The following is an 18,252-nucleotide window of genomic DNA, read 5'->3' as shown; positions in this document are numbered from 1 at the left end:
TTTTAGTTTATCTAGATCTTTCCATTCTCTGAAGCTCTATCCTCCAATATACATTCAGGCATCTGTTTCCCTATATTTAGAGTTTTAATTTAGTTGTGAGGCACTTTCTTGACATCTGTGACTTTTTATATCCCCCAAAGCCCTTAGCACAGTAGCAAGCTGATAGTAAATGTTCAACGTTTTTGCTAGTTGTACCTAATTGGGAAAAAATCTCATTCTAAGTATGTGATCCAGTGACAGGTCATAAATACGAAAGTTTGAGTTTGGTGCTCTTCTACTTCTTGTTACATTTTAAGATTTCACATCTCAGATGTCAATTCGTATAGCTTATACCAAGAAGGTATCAATGGTGACTCATTACTCCAAAATTTCAAAAAGTCTTCCCTACTATCACTTGTCCTAACTTGAAATTCCTTCCTTTCTGAACACCGTTTCATGAAAAGAAGCCCTGGAATGTATTCTTCTTAAGATAAGAATGCTATCTTTCCTAAGATACTTTCATAAGGTTAAAATAATGAGGATATAGCAGATCCCAATCTTGGTTAAGGGCAGAAGGAGGAACTGGATTTTATTTGGAATAGTTCCTCATTTGAATAAATGTTCACTGAAGTGAGTAAGCAGAGGCATTTCCATCTAAAATTTGGAGAAGAGACAGGAGAAGGAGCAGTTCAAAGAAGCAGGAGTCTAAATTTTCAGGAGTCAATTTTAAATTTTGTGCTTGTGCATGTTCATTACAGACATGATATGAGTACAAGAATTCTAGGTACAAGGTCTGGTTTTTCTAGAGTCAGTTTGTTATTCATCTCTGCATCGTAACATCTAGTATGGAGTCACAGAAACACTGTTGTACTGAAAAATTATTCCTGTCTGACTCTGGATTCTTCCTCAGAGACAAATTATTGATCAAGGTAAAATAAGGCCAAGTTAAAATGTGACAACACAGTAAGAAATATTACTACAAGTAGTGTGATACTAAGAGAAGATGGTTAATTTAGAAGATGGTTGGTATCCTTGAGCTCAGGTTCCCACTCCACTGTATTCAGCCATTCATGATATGACCCATCATTCAACCTCTATTATTTTAGCTTTCTCTTCCATAAATGAGGACCTTAAATCTCTAAGCCTTTTCCCCTCCTAATTAAAAAAAAAAATCTTTGATTCTCTCAGATTAAAAAAAATTTCTTCAAAATACTTCCATTTAAACTATTTTTATTTAAATGAACTTCAGTTGTCTAAGACCTTTCTCTAAATATTTCTTTTAAATCATTTTTTTCTAGGGTTTTATGATTGATTACATCTTTGTAGCATCTCTAAGAAGGGTAGAAAAGAGATAAACATTTATGGGACATCTCATATAAGCCAAATTTTTCATATTTATTTCATTCTCATGCCTTATGAAGTGGAAATTTTCTCCATTTTAAAATTAAGGAAACAGAGAAGTCAAGTAGCATTCTGAAGGCCAGGCAAGGGCTAGGCAGTGCCAAACTCTCCTTTCAGGTCTGATTGATTTAAGAATCCATGTTCTTTCTAGTACATGATGCTGGCATTCTGTAAAAAAAGTAGGTATTCCTACTTAACAGATGGCAAGACTGAGGTACAGAGAAGCAGAGACTTCCTCAATTTTGTAGTAAATCAGCAGTTTGAGTGCCAGAAAGAAACTCAGGTATTTTGGAGTAGAGTATAAGCTCATCACAGGGTGTAGGAAAATATCCTTTTGTATGATAATTTTATTTGATGCCACCATTGAATTTTCAAGGTTTTAAAATAATGAGATATGAGAGAATATCTTATTGTATTTATATTTTTTTCAAATGAAATTCTAGTAATACAACTGTTTTCTATAGACTGTTTCAGAATGAACATTTTGTATCCTAGAAATTTGATGAAGCTTTCTTTTTTCAAACCATGCGCCCGAGACTCCCAAGCTCCTCAACCCCTTCCTTACACATACATGATACCTAGAGCATGATAGAGCTTAGTCTTGAGCTTTATTTCTCCTTATAAAAATAATTTTCTTATCCGAAAATAATTTGTAATGCTGCACAGTACTATACTTCCTTGTGCTTCAGAAAAGAACGTTTTTCCTCTGAATGTTCCTTGTGTTGGCTTCTAGCCTTCTGTTCCTTTCAGTGCATTTGGTCTTGTGCCAAATAAGAGTCATCACTTAGCCCAAAAGTATCGTTTTCCAACACACAGAATCAGAAGGAAAACCCCGCCTATTACACCCACTGCCAATTACCATACCACAAAACTGACTAGTTGCATCATTGGCCCATCACTTGTGAATTTCTGCCTTCCAGAGCTTGTATTCCTACAGAGAATGAGTTTGAGCCACATGGAAGATATGTCTTTAAGCCATTCAAGTCCTCAAGGGACACACAGACCATCCTGGAAGCAATGGTTGCTCTACTCAACAACAGTTACTTTGCTGTTGATTTGCTCCTTCAGCACATTAATTCTTACTTTTCTTCCATTCAAGGTAAGGAGACAACAGTACCTATAATTGCTGTTTTTCTTTTGTAAGTCTAGTTATTATCATTGTCACTCAGTACTGTTAGAGCTAATTGGAAGAGATGTGTGGGTACAGATAATGCAAAAAGAATTTCAATTTTGTTGTGGCATATGGCTTTTTAGGCTTATCTAAATATTTTGAAATAAAAGGTATTAGAAAATGCCAAGTGTTAGATGCATAACTGGGCTAGATAGAATCACTTAATTAAATCAATTGACAGATGCCTTGGAATATTTTCTCCCTTTCTGGAACTCTGCTAAACCCTCTTGGTGGAATAAAGGTATAAAACATATGTTTGCCTTCAACGAATGGGATGCAAGCTATCATCTTATTGAGGGGAAAGATTTAAGAAGATAATGGAAGAAAGAATAAGGTAGGCAACAGGTGGTTAGTGCATTTTTGTGGAAGGAATTGGCACTGAACTAGGAGTAAGATCTGGATTCTGGTTCTAGGTTACCCTAGCTGTATGAATTTAAGAAAGACATTTAATCTTTCTAGTTCTCAATTTCTTCATCTGAAAAATGGTGGTAGGAGAATGGATTTGTTTATTACAGTGCCCCTTCTAGGTATAAAATACAGTGATTAATAATTTATCTAAGGATAGTATAGAACATAGATACTTTAGGAATTCAAAATAGGGGACAATCACTTTGGACTAGGGTGATCAGGGAAGGCTTCATGGAGGAAGGAGGAGCACATTACTATTTGGGAAGCCCCTGATGCTTATCAGGAATTTCCCATTGAGCTCCAATCCAAGTTGTGGATCTAGTAAAGGAAATGGAGATATTTAGGTTTTTGCTGAAGTTTTTCTGATGGTTGACTACATAATATTGATCAAAAATAAAAGAAGAAATGCCTTATTTAATTTAAGATTTTAGTCTATTTCTGGGTACATTTGGAGATTCTGAGCCTTAGAGAGAATAAGGTAGTATATGCCTGTCTAAGAAAGGGCTATGATATGAAATTAGCACCTGGGGAAACACTTTTCTAAGGTGATTGGCCAGTGAGGGTTTCAATGACATGTCTCTACTAATTAAGATATTTAAAAGTAAATGAGAAAAGATGCAAAAAGAAGTACCTTGTACTTGCTGATGTCAACTTAGGGCAAGTGCAGCTTTGGCCAAATTTTTATACAGTCACCTATTAATCTGTATTCCCTAACTGTACACTAGGATATGCAACAGAAGCATTTCTAATCATACCCCCATTCTCTCCAGGAATGTATCTATCAAACAGAAGTCTGAACTTTCTGGAACAGTGAACCTTTGAGAAGAAAGAAAAGAATTGTCAGGAATTCTGAGTGTTTTGATTTCTGAAGAGGAAGGTTGAGAATAGCAATAGCTTACTTTGGAAATACTTAATCCCTCTAAAAGCCCCTTCAAGGTTTAGCCAGATTTCCCTGAAGAATGTAGGATATGTTATACCTGTTATCCATTTCTGCATAAACTGGGGTATCAATGCATAAAACAGACAGGAAATGTTCTTCTCAAAGGAATACAGTAGTTATTGGGATGTCTAATAATGCCAGAGGCATCTAGGACACCTCTTTCAAGAATTGAACTTGACCAATCCCATGTGTTTGAACTCTGATTCTCTCTCCTAGACAACATGCATCTTCTCAATGAAAACTTCCGCCTCTACAGAAATAGCCAAGTTTATTTCAAGTTTGGGGAAATTTAAAAGGTTTTCAGGATATTGTCCTGATTGGATGACATAAAGGCTTATTTCCTATAGCACAAGCCAATGGCCTAGCTGATGATACAATATTAACTCACTTTCCACTTGCCTAAACTTCCTTTTCCTTAATGGTCACAAAAAAAGTATCTTAGGAAAGGAGGACTGAGTGGCTAGCGGATGTTGAGTCATTATGAGGTGGCCACTTCCACCTTCTTACAATATGCATAAACCTTGGAGATTTTATTTGGTCTCCACTTTAGTTTTTATATACAAAATCCCACTTTCCAACTTCTCTAGGCACTAATTCAAAAAGTGTTAGATAGGAAGATTAGTCCTTCTAGACCAACAGAAATTTCCTTGGGAGAACATTTTTTTCTCCCCTCTCACCCCATCTTTCAAAGGGATTGTTTTGATGTTGGATTGTTTCAGTTGAACAACTGAAAGTATTGACTATGAACCCAAGAAGTTTGGTCTACCCCTCAGTGAAAATAACCTCATAGAAGTTATCTTTAAAAAAATGCCAAACCCGAAAACCAAATGTTCAGAAGAGACTCCTGCTTCAATGAAATGAAAGATGCTTCCTAAAGGGGAAGTTGTGCTTGTTCTTAAAAGCAGAAGAGAGTCTATTTCCAAATGATGATCTATATTAGGATTAGTTTGGAGAAAGAATGATTGTTTTGGCCATTTGAACCCAGACATTTAAATCTGGGCTTAAATCATAATGGGGTTACAAGAGCAATTGCTCCTTCAAAAGCAAAAATGAATTAAATTAAATGGGAAGTCCCATATGCTTCTTTATAAATGGATATTTACCCCTTCCAAACATCAACAGAATTATAAATAGAAACTGCCCCCACAGAGTAGTGGGGGTGAGACTTTTGAATCAGACAGACTGTTTGGATTTCAGCATGGCCTCTTATCAGCTATATGACCTTGGACTAATTACTTAATCCCTCTCAGACACACTTCCTCATCTGCAAATGAGCATGCTAGTTCTTATCCCATAGACCTGCAATAAGGATTAATGAGACAGTATAGTACCTGACCCATAGTAGGCTCTGAATAAATTGTAGTGATTAATATTTACATCATTATTATTGACATCATAGTGCAGATCAATTTAAAAAGATTTTTAACAAAATGGATATTCCTTGCTCATCTATTTCATTTCCTCAGCTAAAGAGAATCCCTTGTTGCCAAATAGATGATTTTTGTGATTAGATAGATTTTGATTTGTGGCAATAGAAAATGTTAGTGGTGGTTTCTGACATAGCTCAGAAATAGACATTAAAGCAGTCCAAGTACAGCATTCGGGATTTCTGTCTCTGGCAACTAATTTGTCTGTGGCCTTAGGTTTTTCCCTACACTCTTTATGAATGATAGTAGACACCACAGATCCTATCAGTGCCACATATTTTGGCACTCATTTATATTTAGATTGTTACCCAATTGCCTCATGTGTGTAATCATCTTTCTAGAAAGACTATAAACTGCTTAAGAGGTAAGGACTATAAATTGTATTTTTTCTTGCTGACAATGCTAGTTGGGAATACAGGTGATTCATGTTTTTTTTCAGTTCTTCATCAAAATCAGCATCATTATTGAAACAGGTAATATTTAATTAGCAGGACCAGATCTGTCTGAGAAAAGTCCTCCTTAACAATTATTACATTTAAACCCATAAATACCTTCAGTGAGCTAGATGCTATTTTGTCCTCCATTTTATAAACGAGAAAATTGAAGATAAGGAAATCCCTACCACATGACTATCATGGATCAAACTAAATTGAATTTCAGCATTTCTTTTAAGAAATCCCAAAAGGAGGATGAAATAATCGCAAGAGCAAAAACAACTGTAGGAATCCAAGCTTTTTTATTGCACCTCTTTATCAATAAAATATTTTTAGTACAATAACAACATGTATGGTAATTTATTATGTTACATAGAAGTACTAATACTATATATAATAAAAAGATACACAAAATGGAAACTTATAAGGATAAACTAAATAACATGCTTGCTCTAGTTTATTCACAGTGCAAGACTGTTTTTCTTTTACCAGAATATTATATTCTATATGTTAATATGATATAAACATTTCTAAGCTAATCAAAATAAAATTTCAGTAATTTGACAAAAGTGTTTCTTTTATATTCTTAATCTTAGTTTAACACTTTGTGATACAATAATTTGAAGGCTATATTCGAAGTTAATTTACTTTGATTCATGGTTTTGACTGTCATAACCTATATGTCTCCATTCTCCTCTACTTGACTATTTTATTCCTTTAACTTCTATTTAAACATGCAATAACTTTTCCCCATTCTTTTTCTTACCTGAAAGCCTTGCCTTCAATTTCTATGAGAAAATAGAAGTAGGCAAGAAAGAAGTTCCAAAACTCCCTAGCATATCTACCACTTAACTGCAAGTTTGTTCACATAGACTATGTTTCCCTTTTGTCACTGTGCGTGAATTATTCACGTACCTATGTAAGGCCACCTGTGAACCAGATTCTATCCCCTCTTACCTACTCAAGGACATTGCTCCAACAATTATCCCCAGCTCTTAAATTCTATCCTCCCCTGCCCCCTTTACTGGAACATTGTCATCAAATGGCAACAGATAACCATGTTGTCAGTTCTCTCATGTTAAAACGAAACCACCACAACAAAAATTTCTTTGACCGCCTATCCCCGTCGAGACTCCAATTAATTTTTCTATTTTACTTTACAGCAAAATTCCCCCAATTTCCCTTTTCTCATTTAACTTTATAGACATTCTAATTATTAAGCTTCTGTCCTCATCACATCCCAGAAATTGCTTTCGCCAAGAACCCCAGTGACGACTGTATTGTTAAATCCATCAGTTAATTCCCTGTCCTCTTCTCGCTTGACTCAGCAGCATTTGATACAGCTGACCACTTCTTGCAATACTTTCTTCTCTGGGTTTCCAACATCACACTCCCCAGGTTTCCCTTCTGACTCACTGGCCTTTCATTCTTAATCTCCTTTGGTGTTTCTTCCTCATTCCCTGACCTCCAAACATTGCAGTGTTCCAATGCTCCTCTCTATCTATACTCACTGCCAGAACAATCTCACATGATCTCATGTCTTACAATGTCACACAACAGCTTAAGACTCCAAATTTTATACCATCAGAATTCCTTACATTCCATCCTCATAGGTCTGACTGCCTAGCTGACACTCCTACCTAGATATGTAATAAGCATCACAAACTTGATAGTCCAAAAGTGAATTCATCACTCTTTCCTCTCAATTTACTCCTCTTGAATCTTGTTCATTGCAGTGATTAACAACTTCATCTTTTCAATTACTGATGCCCAACATCTTTAAGTCATCTTTTTCTTCTCATTTTCTCATCACATATCCATGTCAGGATAGCCAGCACCTTGGTCAGAGGCATCATGCTTTCTTGGCTAGATGATTATAGTGAATTTTTGGCTGGTCTCACTGCTTTTGCCATGGGCTCTGTTTGCTTTATTCCTACCATAGCAGCCAAAGAAATTCCATAAAAAAATGTGCAATATCTTTAAGTTCAAAAAGTCTCCTAAGCACTTTGCTGCAGGGAAACCAAAGAACTATACATGGTACAAAAAATATTTTGTGATAATATCTTATTTTACTACTAAGTATTTTAAAGCCTTTGGCGTTTAAATACCAGTATTTATAGAATTAGCCGCACTGATGGCTTCTTGTAGCAAGTAAACTGTGGTATGTTACGATACTTTGAAACTAGTCTCCTCACAGTATCTCACTTAATGTAAGTGGTGTGATTGTCTGCATATTAAATGAGGGCAGCTTTACCAGTCTTCATGGTGAGTATTTCTATAGTTTGATTTAATATTATTAAAAATAAAAATAAACTTAACTAGACATTATATTATTTTCTTTTCACATGCCAGTGGATCACCTTGTGTACTGATGGGGCATAGAGACTACTACATATAGATAATTTCTATAGCCCAAGAGGAAGAGAATTCAAGATAAAATAGTTGCCCTGTGGGTAGAGGTTAGGTGGATGGGAGGAGAACTTAACTTTTGTCTAGAAGACTCAAAAGGGCAGTTAGGTAATAAAAGGGAAAGGACAGAACCAGCCGTCTGCAATGGAAAGCTGAGACAGGTGAGACAAGGTGGAGGGAAGAATTTTTTAATATGACTAGGGAAAAGAAGTTTGCTTCAGGATCTGAAGCTCTAAATAAATCAACCAAGAAGTCTGTGACACTGTCATTCTCCTGACCAATTCCTCTTTTTCTTCCTCTACAGACTGCCAGTGAGCCCTGTGTAGCTAAGTTTGGTGAGTAACCTATCTTTCATACCTCCTTTTTACTTTTCTTAGCATTTGATACAAGAAGGAAGCCCATATCCTACTTTAGTCATTTTTAAACCACTATTTATAACTGTTTATCTTGTGTCAAGCAGTTTTCTAGCAGCTGAGACATCAGAGGTAAGCCAAACAGACAAGTCCAAGTTGTTGTTTTTTTTTTTTTTTCCCAACGATTTCTTTTATTGGACGCCTCCAGGTACCCGGGGATCACCCTCAGGAGGCGGATGAGCAGATGGAGACGACTGGGTGTGGGCCCCGGGGAATCCTCAGCATCCCGCGCCCCCCTCACCGGGCTCCTCCGGGCTCTAGAAAACTTCCCTTGGATCCTGGAGTCCCGGGATCGAGTCCCACGTCGGGCTCCCTGCATGGGGCCTGCTTCTCCCTCAGCCTGTGTCTCTCTCATAAATGATAAAGCTTACATTCAAGGTCATTTCTCTGGGCCGGAATACACATCACTCTTACAGGGCCAGGACCTGAAATCCAGGAATCCACCTTTAATTTTGCTTTTTAATAAGCACAAGTTACAAATTTCTACAACTCAAAGTTCTCACATTTCACATATTGCTGATGCTCAGTACAGCACGTGGTGTTTTTTGTGTGTGTGTGTTTTTGTTTTTGTTTTTGTTTTTCCACATAGGCAGAAAAATTAAACTAAAAGGGTAAAAAGTCCCTCTGTCTCGAGGTTAAGAAAGCCAAATAGAGATTAGGATAAAGTTGTGGGGCATTTATGTTTGCTAAATACACAGATTGTTCAGCTTACTTGGTGGAGTGGAGGGTGTGATGGAGTCTCAGAAGCAGGAGGCCAAGGAACTGGGGAGAGTGGAAAGGAAGAGTCCCACCAAGGGTGAAAGAATCCAAGGCTTTGTTTTTTTTCCCACATATCTTTGTGTATACGGAAGAAAAGTGAAAACCATGCAATAGGGACTCATTCCCAGAACACACACAGATTGCAAAACACCAGCCTCAAGAAGTAACACCTGTCCTAACCCCGTGCTGGCTCTGTGCATTTTTGTTTACAAATGTATAGAAAAGGAATGAAAGCCAAGGAAATGGCTATTTCCTTTGTGCTCTCCTGTCCTCTCAGTTTCTAGCCACTTTCCCTTAAAGTGACCCGGTACTTGCTAAGAAAACCATTAAAGTTTCCAGTCACACCGGGCCTTAGGGTATTTCTTAGAATACATACAAAATTGAAAATAAATACATTTGGATTGTTTATGTGTTTCAGGCCACACACACACACACACACACACACACACACACACACACATTTTCAGTGGGGAGCAGAACATTTCTAAAGTTAACTGCAACTCCTGTTTTCCTATATAGTTCGAATTGCCACACTTCCCTGGCTTTGGGATTAAGGAATCTCTTTTTGAGGAATCTTGTCTCTGCCTTTGTAATTTGTTTTTGTTTTCCTAGTGAATGGAGTGGAAATCATGATATGTTTGAAATTCCTTCTTGAGGTGATAAAATGTTGAGAACCTCAAGTGTTGCTGAGTGGCTTCAAGTCTTTAAGTGGTCCTTATTACAGAATAAGAGAACCAGTGACACTTTTTCCTGGTGACTTGCCAATTATCTACTGCATATTATATGTAAAGCAGGAAGAAATTCACTGGGCTTTGGGTTCATTGGAGATACAGAGAGACTTTGCTTCTTGCTCTAATGATCTCTCCTTCATTCTCCTTTAGAATCTACCCTCAGAGCTTTATAATCAATCATTTATATATAAATAAGAATTTACATCAACATGTGATCCCTTCTGGGTTGCTTTCTTATCAAGGTTTCTTTGTAGTTATCAGACTTTGCCTTCCTAAGAAAAAATTACAGAGAATTAGAGAACAGGCCAAATAAGTATTTTGAAGGATCAATACACCGCCTTGGGCTCTGAAATCACACTACTATGCAAAAACAATTAACATTAGGAAGATATGTACATTCCACATATACCTATGAAATAAATGATCGAGTCTTGATTCTTTTCCCATCCTCTGTGACAGTATTAAACTAGGAATACTTTAAACAGTCAAATTCAAATAATTTCCATTTATAAACTCATGAATTTACTAGTAGTTACTTTTGAAGAGTTGGATAATGATATCCCAATTAGATCTCGGGTATATACCCATAAACTAAAAAGAAGAGCCATAATTTAGACACAATGCACCAAATTCAGGAACATGGATGTATCATTCAATCAAGAAATATTTATTGAGGACACACTAGGTTCCGGGAACTCTTTTAGGTGCTAAAGATATAGCAATGAACAAAATAGTGAAGCACTTGTCCTCAAAGATGTTATATTCAAGTGGGTATAATATAAAAAATAAACAATTTTTTGTTTATAATTTATATATGATTTATAATATATAATTTATAATATGCTAGATGGCGACACACTTTCTATAAGGAAAACTAAAGCGGGATAAAGGGAGAGAGTGGCAGGAGACCACTATTTTATGTAGATTGATGAGAAAGGTCTCACTAATAAAATGATACACAGTAAATAGTACTTACATAGAAAAGGATGAATATGCATGGACTGCCACGTTTGGTTATCACAATCCTGGCTTGTGATTCCTCTTTCCCTTCCTCCTTCTTTATTTCCCTTCACAAATGTTAATTGACAAGAGATGAAATGCCACCTAAAACTTAACAACCCATTTTTCTATCCTAAGTCCATTTCTTTAGAATTCCCCAATCAAGAGATTTCTCTACAACAAGTTTCTCTAAAACAAAATACTAAAATTTTGGTTGGAGAGAACTATATAGACTAAGAAACAACTTGGAAGTAAGAAAGAACTATAATCAGGAAAGGAAGGAAATAAATAACTATGCTTTCCTTTTTTTTCCCCCTCCTTTATAAATTTTTTACAGGACCATTACCTTCAAAATGGCAAATAACATATCCTAAGCTTCCTTGTGTGAATAAGACAGCTGATGAGAAACTGGAGATACTTCAGAATGGTTTATATCTAATTTATGGCCAAGTGGCTCCCAATACAGCCTACAAGGAACCAGCTCCTTTTGAGGTGCGGCTATATAAAAATGAAGACATCATACAAGCTCTAACAAACAACTCTAAAATTCAAAATGTAGGAGGGACTTATGAATTACATGCTGGAGATATACTAGACTTGATATTCAATGCTGAACATCAGGTTCTAAAAAATACTACATACTGGGGGATTTTATTGCTGGCAAATCCCCAATTTATCTCCTAGACTTGATTTGGCCTTTGCATCATCTTTAGCACATGCAGAGATGCTGGTGAGTGTGTTGGAGGAGGCAGATTTTCAACACCCACAGTTTGAGTACACAAATCAACACAAATGGAATCCCTTTGCATGTGACTTTGCATCTCTCAAGCTTATCTGAAAAAGACTCAAAAGGCAGCCCAGAGATATTCGCTTACCCCTGACATTGGGTCAGCAAAGATGCTTTACTAACCCATGATAAATGACTGTGGGTAGCTCAGGGACAGAAGCTTCTCGAAGAGTCTTTGTCTACTTCTTGAATGCTTGGGTGGAAAAATTGTCTTATTGCCCTGGGAGACTTACCTGGTATGCAAAAAAAAAAAAAAAAAAAAAAAAAAAGATTCAGGGGAGTAGCCTGGGTTTGTTCTTATATTCTTGGTCTGTATCACTTTATTCTTCCTGTACTCATGTTTTTTGAGGCCCACCTATTAAAAGTGGCCAGACTTGGAGGGTGGCCACAGATATGCCAACAACACCCCACTTTAGATGTGGTAATATTAAGAAGACAGACATGTTCTCTAAAGTTAGAGAACTATTGGGACAGCATAGAACGGAATGCACTTTACTTAGGAATTTCCCTTGATTTCATCACATTCAGGATACAGAATGCTTAATAAAACCAGTTAGTCAAAGGGCCCTCCTTCATGTAGGGCCCATGAGAAGTTGTTGTTTATGTATGTCTAAATGTTGTCAGTAGTAAATAAAGAGTAATCATTAGTAATCATAAAAATTAAACCGCAGAAATTGGCATCATCAAAAAATATATTGTCATGTAATAATTTCATATTTTTAGCTGGCTCTCCACAGTTTGCAAAGTGCTTTCATATATCATAGGGCAACTCTATAAAGTGAATGGGGCAGGTGTTTTTGGCACAATTTAAACAATGAAAATAAGAAGGCATCTAGAACATAGGTAATTTGCTTCAATCCATAGAACTAATGATTCATGGGGCCGGTTGGTTTCCCCAGTGTATCATACTATCTCAGCTTTAGGGTTAGTATCGACTTTAAAACTTATTAAAGTTTAGTAGATTTAATTATTAGGAGATACATTCTCTTTCAGCCCAAGGTGGGTAGAATAAAACTACAACTGATCTCTCCTTTCTTAGCAAACTACTTTTCCTTTCCCTGCTTGAAACAGGGAGCACAAGGGTATTGCTTAGGGCTTACTCCAACCAAATCCACTTCCTTACTTTAAAGAACTTGTCTTGGTCAAATGTGTTAACTTCTAAAAATAATGAATAGCCTTCAATTCAATGATAGTCTGCTAAAGCTTTAGATTCTGTTAAATTAATTAGCTTTCTTGTTGAAAGGTATGTAATATGATTACATGATAACCCAATTCAAAATATTTATGGATATTTGTAAAAAGCTGCATTATGTTAACTAATAGTATTACATATAAAGCTAATTTAAAACTATTTGTATTATATGCAATAAAAATTGTTGGGGAGCAGACTAAGCCTGAGGCCAAGATATTTATTAGGCTTTGTTAAAAAAAAAAATCTGCTGAGTAACTGTACTGGCCAAAGACCTGGATATCTTCTTTGTCTTGCATTTGCATATCTTCTCAGGAAATTAAAGTTATATAACATGTATTTATAGAAACTTGTTACTGATTGTTGTTGAGTTATAAACAAGAGTGTGCTTAAGTGCTGGAGTGAGCAAGCAGTTAGCTCATGACAGCTGATTGTTAAATTTTCAAAATTTTGCAATCTGGTTATTATTTATAGTCATCCTTGAAGTTGGCCATGAGAGGACAATTTATGTCATAGGAATTGACAACACAGCAAATTAGGGATTTTCCTTTCGGAAAGCCTGTTCACCATCACACCACTGTTTATAAAACTCTCCTTCGTAATGACTCCTCTCTGCTCCCACCTCATTCCTGGGACAGTCAAGGCAGGCAAGGGAGAAAGGGAGATTGTATACTCCCAGCAAAAGTCCAACGTCATCATGATTTCTCAGAGCAAGAGTGATCCTCAGCAGCTGCAGCCAGAGCGATGGCTAACAACAAGATGACCTTTAAATTTTCCTGATGCTGTAATTTCAGCCTTTGGTTTCATGTATACTCTGTTTTCTTTTTTCTTTGAATAATTGAAACCTATAATAAATGTATATTGGTAAGTGGACTGTAGCTGGCTTATCTGTGGGTTATCAGTTTAGTCAGTGATGTTGAGAACTTCAAGGTGCATCAGAGAGATCCTTGACCATATGAAACACTTACGAGGCTAGTGTTAGGCAAAAGTGAGAGCTGGATGCAATTAGCTTTTTGATTATAGCTGTCCCAATCTCTGATGAGTTAGTCAGAGAGTTTCACATTCTGACCTGTACTTACCTCCTCAACTCCACCTCAGTCATCCTCACCAACAAAGCCATCACCAACACCTCTTATACTAATTGTTTTTTACATTTCATTTTGCCCATCAAAACTTATCGTTGTAGGTTAAGTCTCTGAAGATGGCAGTTAATTAAAAAGTAATGAAGCATTTGAGCATTTGATGGGGGCAAACTAACTCCTTAAATGAAATGTATCTGTTTCATCTTGGAGACGAAATTGCTGTCTTTTTGTGTTTGATCTCAAAGAAGCAATTTCATTGGTGGGTGTGAGAGGATTTTTTTTTTTAATTTTTTATGTGAGAAGGAGAAGCAAAAACTTGATCAATTTATGGGTGAGGAGTCTGAGGATTACTTTCAAGTAGAATTTATAAAGGATACCTTGATACATACACTTTTCTTGATCTGATAGGATGCATCTCTATTTTGGGAATCACTAGTGACACTGGCAAAGTCACCTTAGGGGTCATGACTCCTCTGAGTCCCACATCTATCCTCAACAAACGTTTACACATGCCTTGCACCTACAAACTCAGAAAGTATGATTGTAGCAAGACTCTCCCATATCTACTACCAAGGAGTTGGCCTTCCTCTTCCCAACAGATCTGCTGGGTGGGGTCAAACTCTAGCTTACTGTCAACTTTTGCTTTCTCTGGTGGGAGTCAGGTACTAGTTCTATCTCCCAATTACAAGAAATATACTTCAAAGCTCTTTTAGGGGTTTCCTTGAAGTCCTCTACCAGGCTTAAGGTTGAAAAGTTTTATGGTTCCCCATTCCTCCTGCAAACTGAGTGGTTGAGGACTCACAGCATGGCCGCAGCTGTTTCTTTATAAATGTTATACAAACTCTCCTTCTTACCACTCTGGCCTCATTTTATGTCTTTGATTAAGCTAATGTGTCAAAGAGTATTAGGGGAAAAGGCTTACCTTCATTTCCTTTTGTAAATTCTGCATATTGATGGGGGCAATTGTCTTACTCTCACTTTGGTTGGTATCTTAATTTGTTCATATTATGACTGAGTTGAAACAAAATCACATTGGGTCCCACTTTAACACCTAGTTATACTCTTAAATGTCAAAAAGGGATCAGAGAGAACTATGGTAACAGAAATACAAAAAGCCCCAAACTCTCATCATAAGGAGCAATAAAATGAAGTCTTAATACAAAGGCAGAGGGAAAGGAAAAGTATTGTTCAGAAAGTTTGACTTAAGAACATAATTACAAATGAACCTAAAACATTGCTTTTAATTTCTTGAAAATCAAGGAAAATTAGAGAAGCATGAAGGAAGGAAATAGAGTTGTTTCTTCCATTAAAAAAATGTTTTAACACACATTGTTTTATCAAGAAAAAGCAACTTTCCCCTGATACTGAGCTCTAAGTAGATTCTAGATCCACAATGAATGCTCTAGATAGTAAAATGCATACTTCCCCATTTGTTTTATTTGAATGTACTGGATTCTGTACTGGATTCTGTTAGCAGTTAACTAGTTTAAGGAGTTCAAAGCAGCTTAGTTGAGCTCTCACTCCAAGAACACAGCGATATTGATGAATCCCATTATACTACCTGGGAAAGTAGACTGGAGGGTATATATAGGATCTGCTTCAAAGAACTCGGGAAGTGTTTGGGAATAGGAAAATGAAAATTCAATGAACAGAATCATTAGATTAAACCAACTTCTTCTTTGCTTCAACTGCATAATCAGAATGTGAATCTCTGATTTTAGTGTCCAGAGTGATTGTTTCCACCCAGCTTTGGTGTTATCCAGGGACACTATGGAGTAGCATGTTCCTGGGCCTCAAGTATGCAGAGTCCAAGCTGGACTGGGATGAACTGGTGTGTTTAAGTTTTGCAGAATGAAAGACCCGGAGAGCATCTTACATTTCCTCCTTGCTTATGGGTTGTATCTCTTATCCAGTGGGCTAGTCTCTGAGAGGAATCTGATGTCTAAGAGTCCAGGGTCTGACACCGTGCCTGACTTAGGGTCCTTTTTGTCTATTGGGTGAATAAGTAAATCATAAATTTACTTGAGCATTGGTGAGAACTTAGCATTATTGTATGTACACTGGATAATGGAGTTCAGTGGGGAAAGCCATCTCCCATCCCATTGTCTACTGTTCTCAAGTACTCTCCTCCTTCCCCATCAAAACATTCTGAGGAACATTATTTATGTAAATAAGGCAAAGAACCTTAAAAATTCACTTGCACTAAGGGAAGATAGCCAGTAAGCTACCTCATCTTGTAGCACTAAAACAGGACAAAATTCCATTTGTTTTAAGCTTTGCTGGGCAGATGTACCAAGAAGCAACTGTCTTTATAATATCCTAAGGCCAAACAATTTATTCAATGATCAATAGTAGAGGTTTTCAAAGTGAAGTCTATGGACTCTACATCAGATCCACCAAGGATGCTTGGAAGAAACAAAGTGACTTCTAGGCTTCATTTAAGTCTATTGAATAAGTGTTTCTAGGAATGAAGACTAGGGATCAAATGGATCTTTTAATAACCTCTGGACAGTTGCTTATTCTTATGCACACTACAGTTTAAGAATTGCTGTTTTATGGCATGTAATGAATCTCAGCTAAATATTTCTCAAGTATATAAAAAGAGTCGAATCTTCTAAACAAACAAATAAGAAAGCAAAACAAAGTGAACAACAAAACCAATGCTGGTGCAGCCCATGAGATTTAACATAATTCATCTCTCATCACAAAAGCAAATGGCCTTCTTTCCTCTAAGTTTAAAAAAGTCAGGCTCTTCACTTTTCATAACCTAATGGCATCTCTCACATTTGAACGTTGGTAATCTAAGGCATCTGAGCCTTTCTACAATCAATACTACATTATCTGCCTGTATGCTGTCATTTCTCACCTATTCAGCTTTTGCCCAAGTTGCTCTCCTTTACTTCAAACTTGTAAATCCAGCTCTTTACCCAACAGTTTCACATTGGAGGTATAACAGACATCTCAAACCCAACATGTCCAAAATGTTTCCCCAAACCAGCTTTTCGTGAAGCCTTCCCCCCGCCATTTCAGTTGTATTGCATAGGGCAAAAACCTCTGAGTCATGAATTCATTCTTGAACTCCTGTCTTTCGTACATTTAATCTGTTAGGAAATCATGTTGTCTTTACCTTCAAAGAGAATCTGACCTCTTTTCTATTATGTCTCTTGTCTGTGCCACTAAAATTATTTCAATAGCTTCATAACTTCTACCTTTATAGCCAGACAAACTTTTTTTTCAAATCTCAATTTTGCCATTTACTACTTATTTGGATCTTGGACAAATTACTTGCCCTCTTGGAGACCTTTCTTATTTATTTTGCTTCCTGTTACTTATCTAATGCCTGACACATAGTTGGAGCTTAATAAAAATTTTTGTTGAGTCAAATAATAAATTTAAAATAGGTTTCAAATACCCACTAATTTATGTAAAATTCTTGATACATAGTAGACACTAAAATCATGGCTGCCATAGATTTTTAGTACAGTTTTGGATTTATCCCTAAATTTCTGACCTTTGCCATTTCTCAAATTGAGATATTTAACATCTCTCTTATTCTTTTTCCTCCCCAATAGAAGTCCTAAGATAAAAGCATTTTATTTGTTTAATGTGGTATCAGTAGCACCTAAAATAGTGCTTAACATTAAAGGAACTCAAGGCATATAAATGAATAGGCAAAAAAAAAAAAAAAAAAAAGATGAGACTCTCATTCTTGGTTAGAATGACCAGCAAGATATAAGATACATATGTTGCAAACAACCTCTCAGAATGGTATGCTCACTTCCATTCCTCTAGGTGTTTTAAATCTCTAAGTAATGCATTGAAATTTCTAAGTATACACGTAACAAGTGCTCAATGAAAGTTGGCTGCTATCACCATTACCTATACCATGGCTATCATTATGATAGTCATCATTTAATTATCCTTGTTTCTCTAGGAAACAGTATGAGGGAACACATTAGCTTGCTTTACCACAGTAATGTCTTCACCAAATTTTAAGTTAAGCTTGTGCCTTTGGCTTTTATAAAAAATTTATATTAGAAACATCCATGGGTATCTTCTCCAAAAATGGTTCTTAAAACAATATTTATTATGTTACTGATCATTCTTTATGGCAAACACATTC

At 36.4% G+C, this 18,252-nt stretch overlaps 1 protein-coding gene across 1 annotated transcript; it reads left to right on the top strand.

Annotated features, from left to right (window-relative positions):
• The first annotated feature begins 2,289 nt into the window (after nt 1–2,289).
• TNFSF18 (TNF superfamily member 18) lies at nt 2,290–13,911 on the top strand. The gene is made up of 3 exons (XM_077899719.1): nt 2,290–2,479; nt 8,474–8,504; nt 11,409–13,911. The coding sequence occupies exons 1-3, from the start codon at nt 2,321–2,323 to the stop codon at nt 11,753–11,755; spliced, it is 537 nt and encodes a 178-aa protein (XP_077755845.1). The 5' UTR covers nt 2,290–2,320; the 3' UTR covers nt 11,756–13,911.
• The last annotated feature ends 4,341 nt before the right edge of the window (nt 13,912–18,252 follow it).

The sequence above is a fragment of the Canis aureus genome, chromosome 6 (genome assembly GCF_053574225.1).
Source record: "Canis aureus isolate CA01 chromosome 6, VMU_Caureus_v.1.0, whole genome shotgun sequence".
NCBI classification, from domain to species: Eukaryota; Metazoa; Chordata; class Mammalia; order Carnivora; family Canidae; genus Canis; species Canis aureus.
This window is presented reverse-complemented; position numbering and strand designations above follow the sequence as displayed.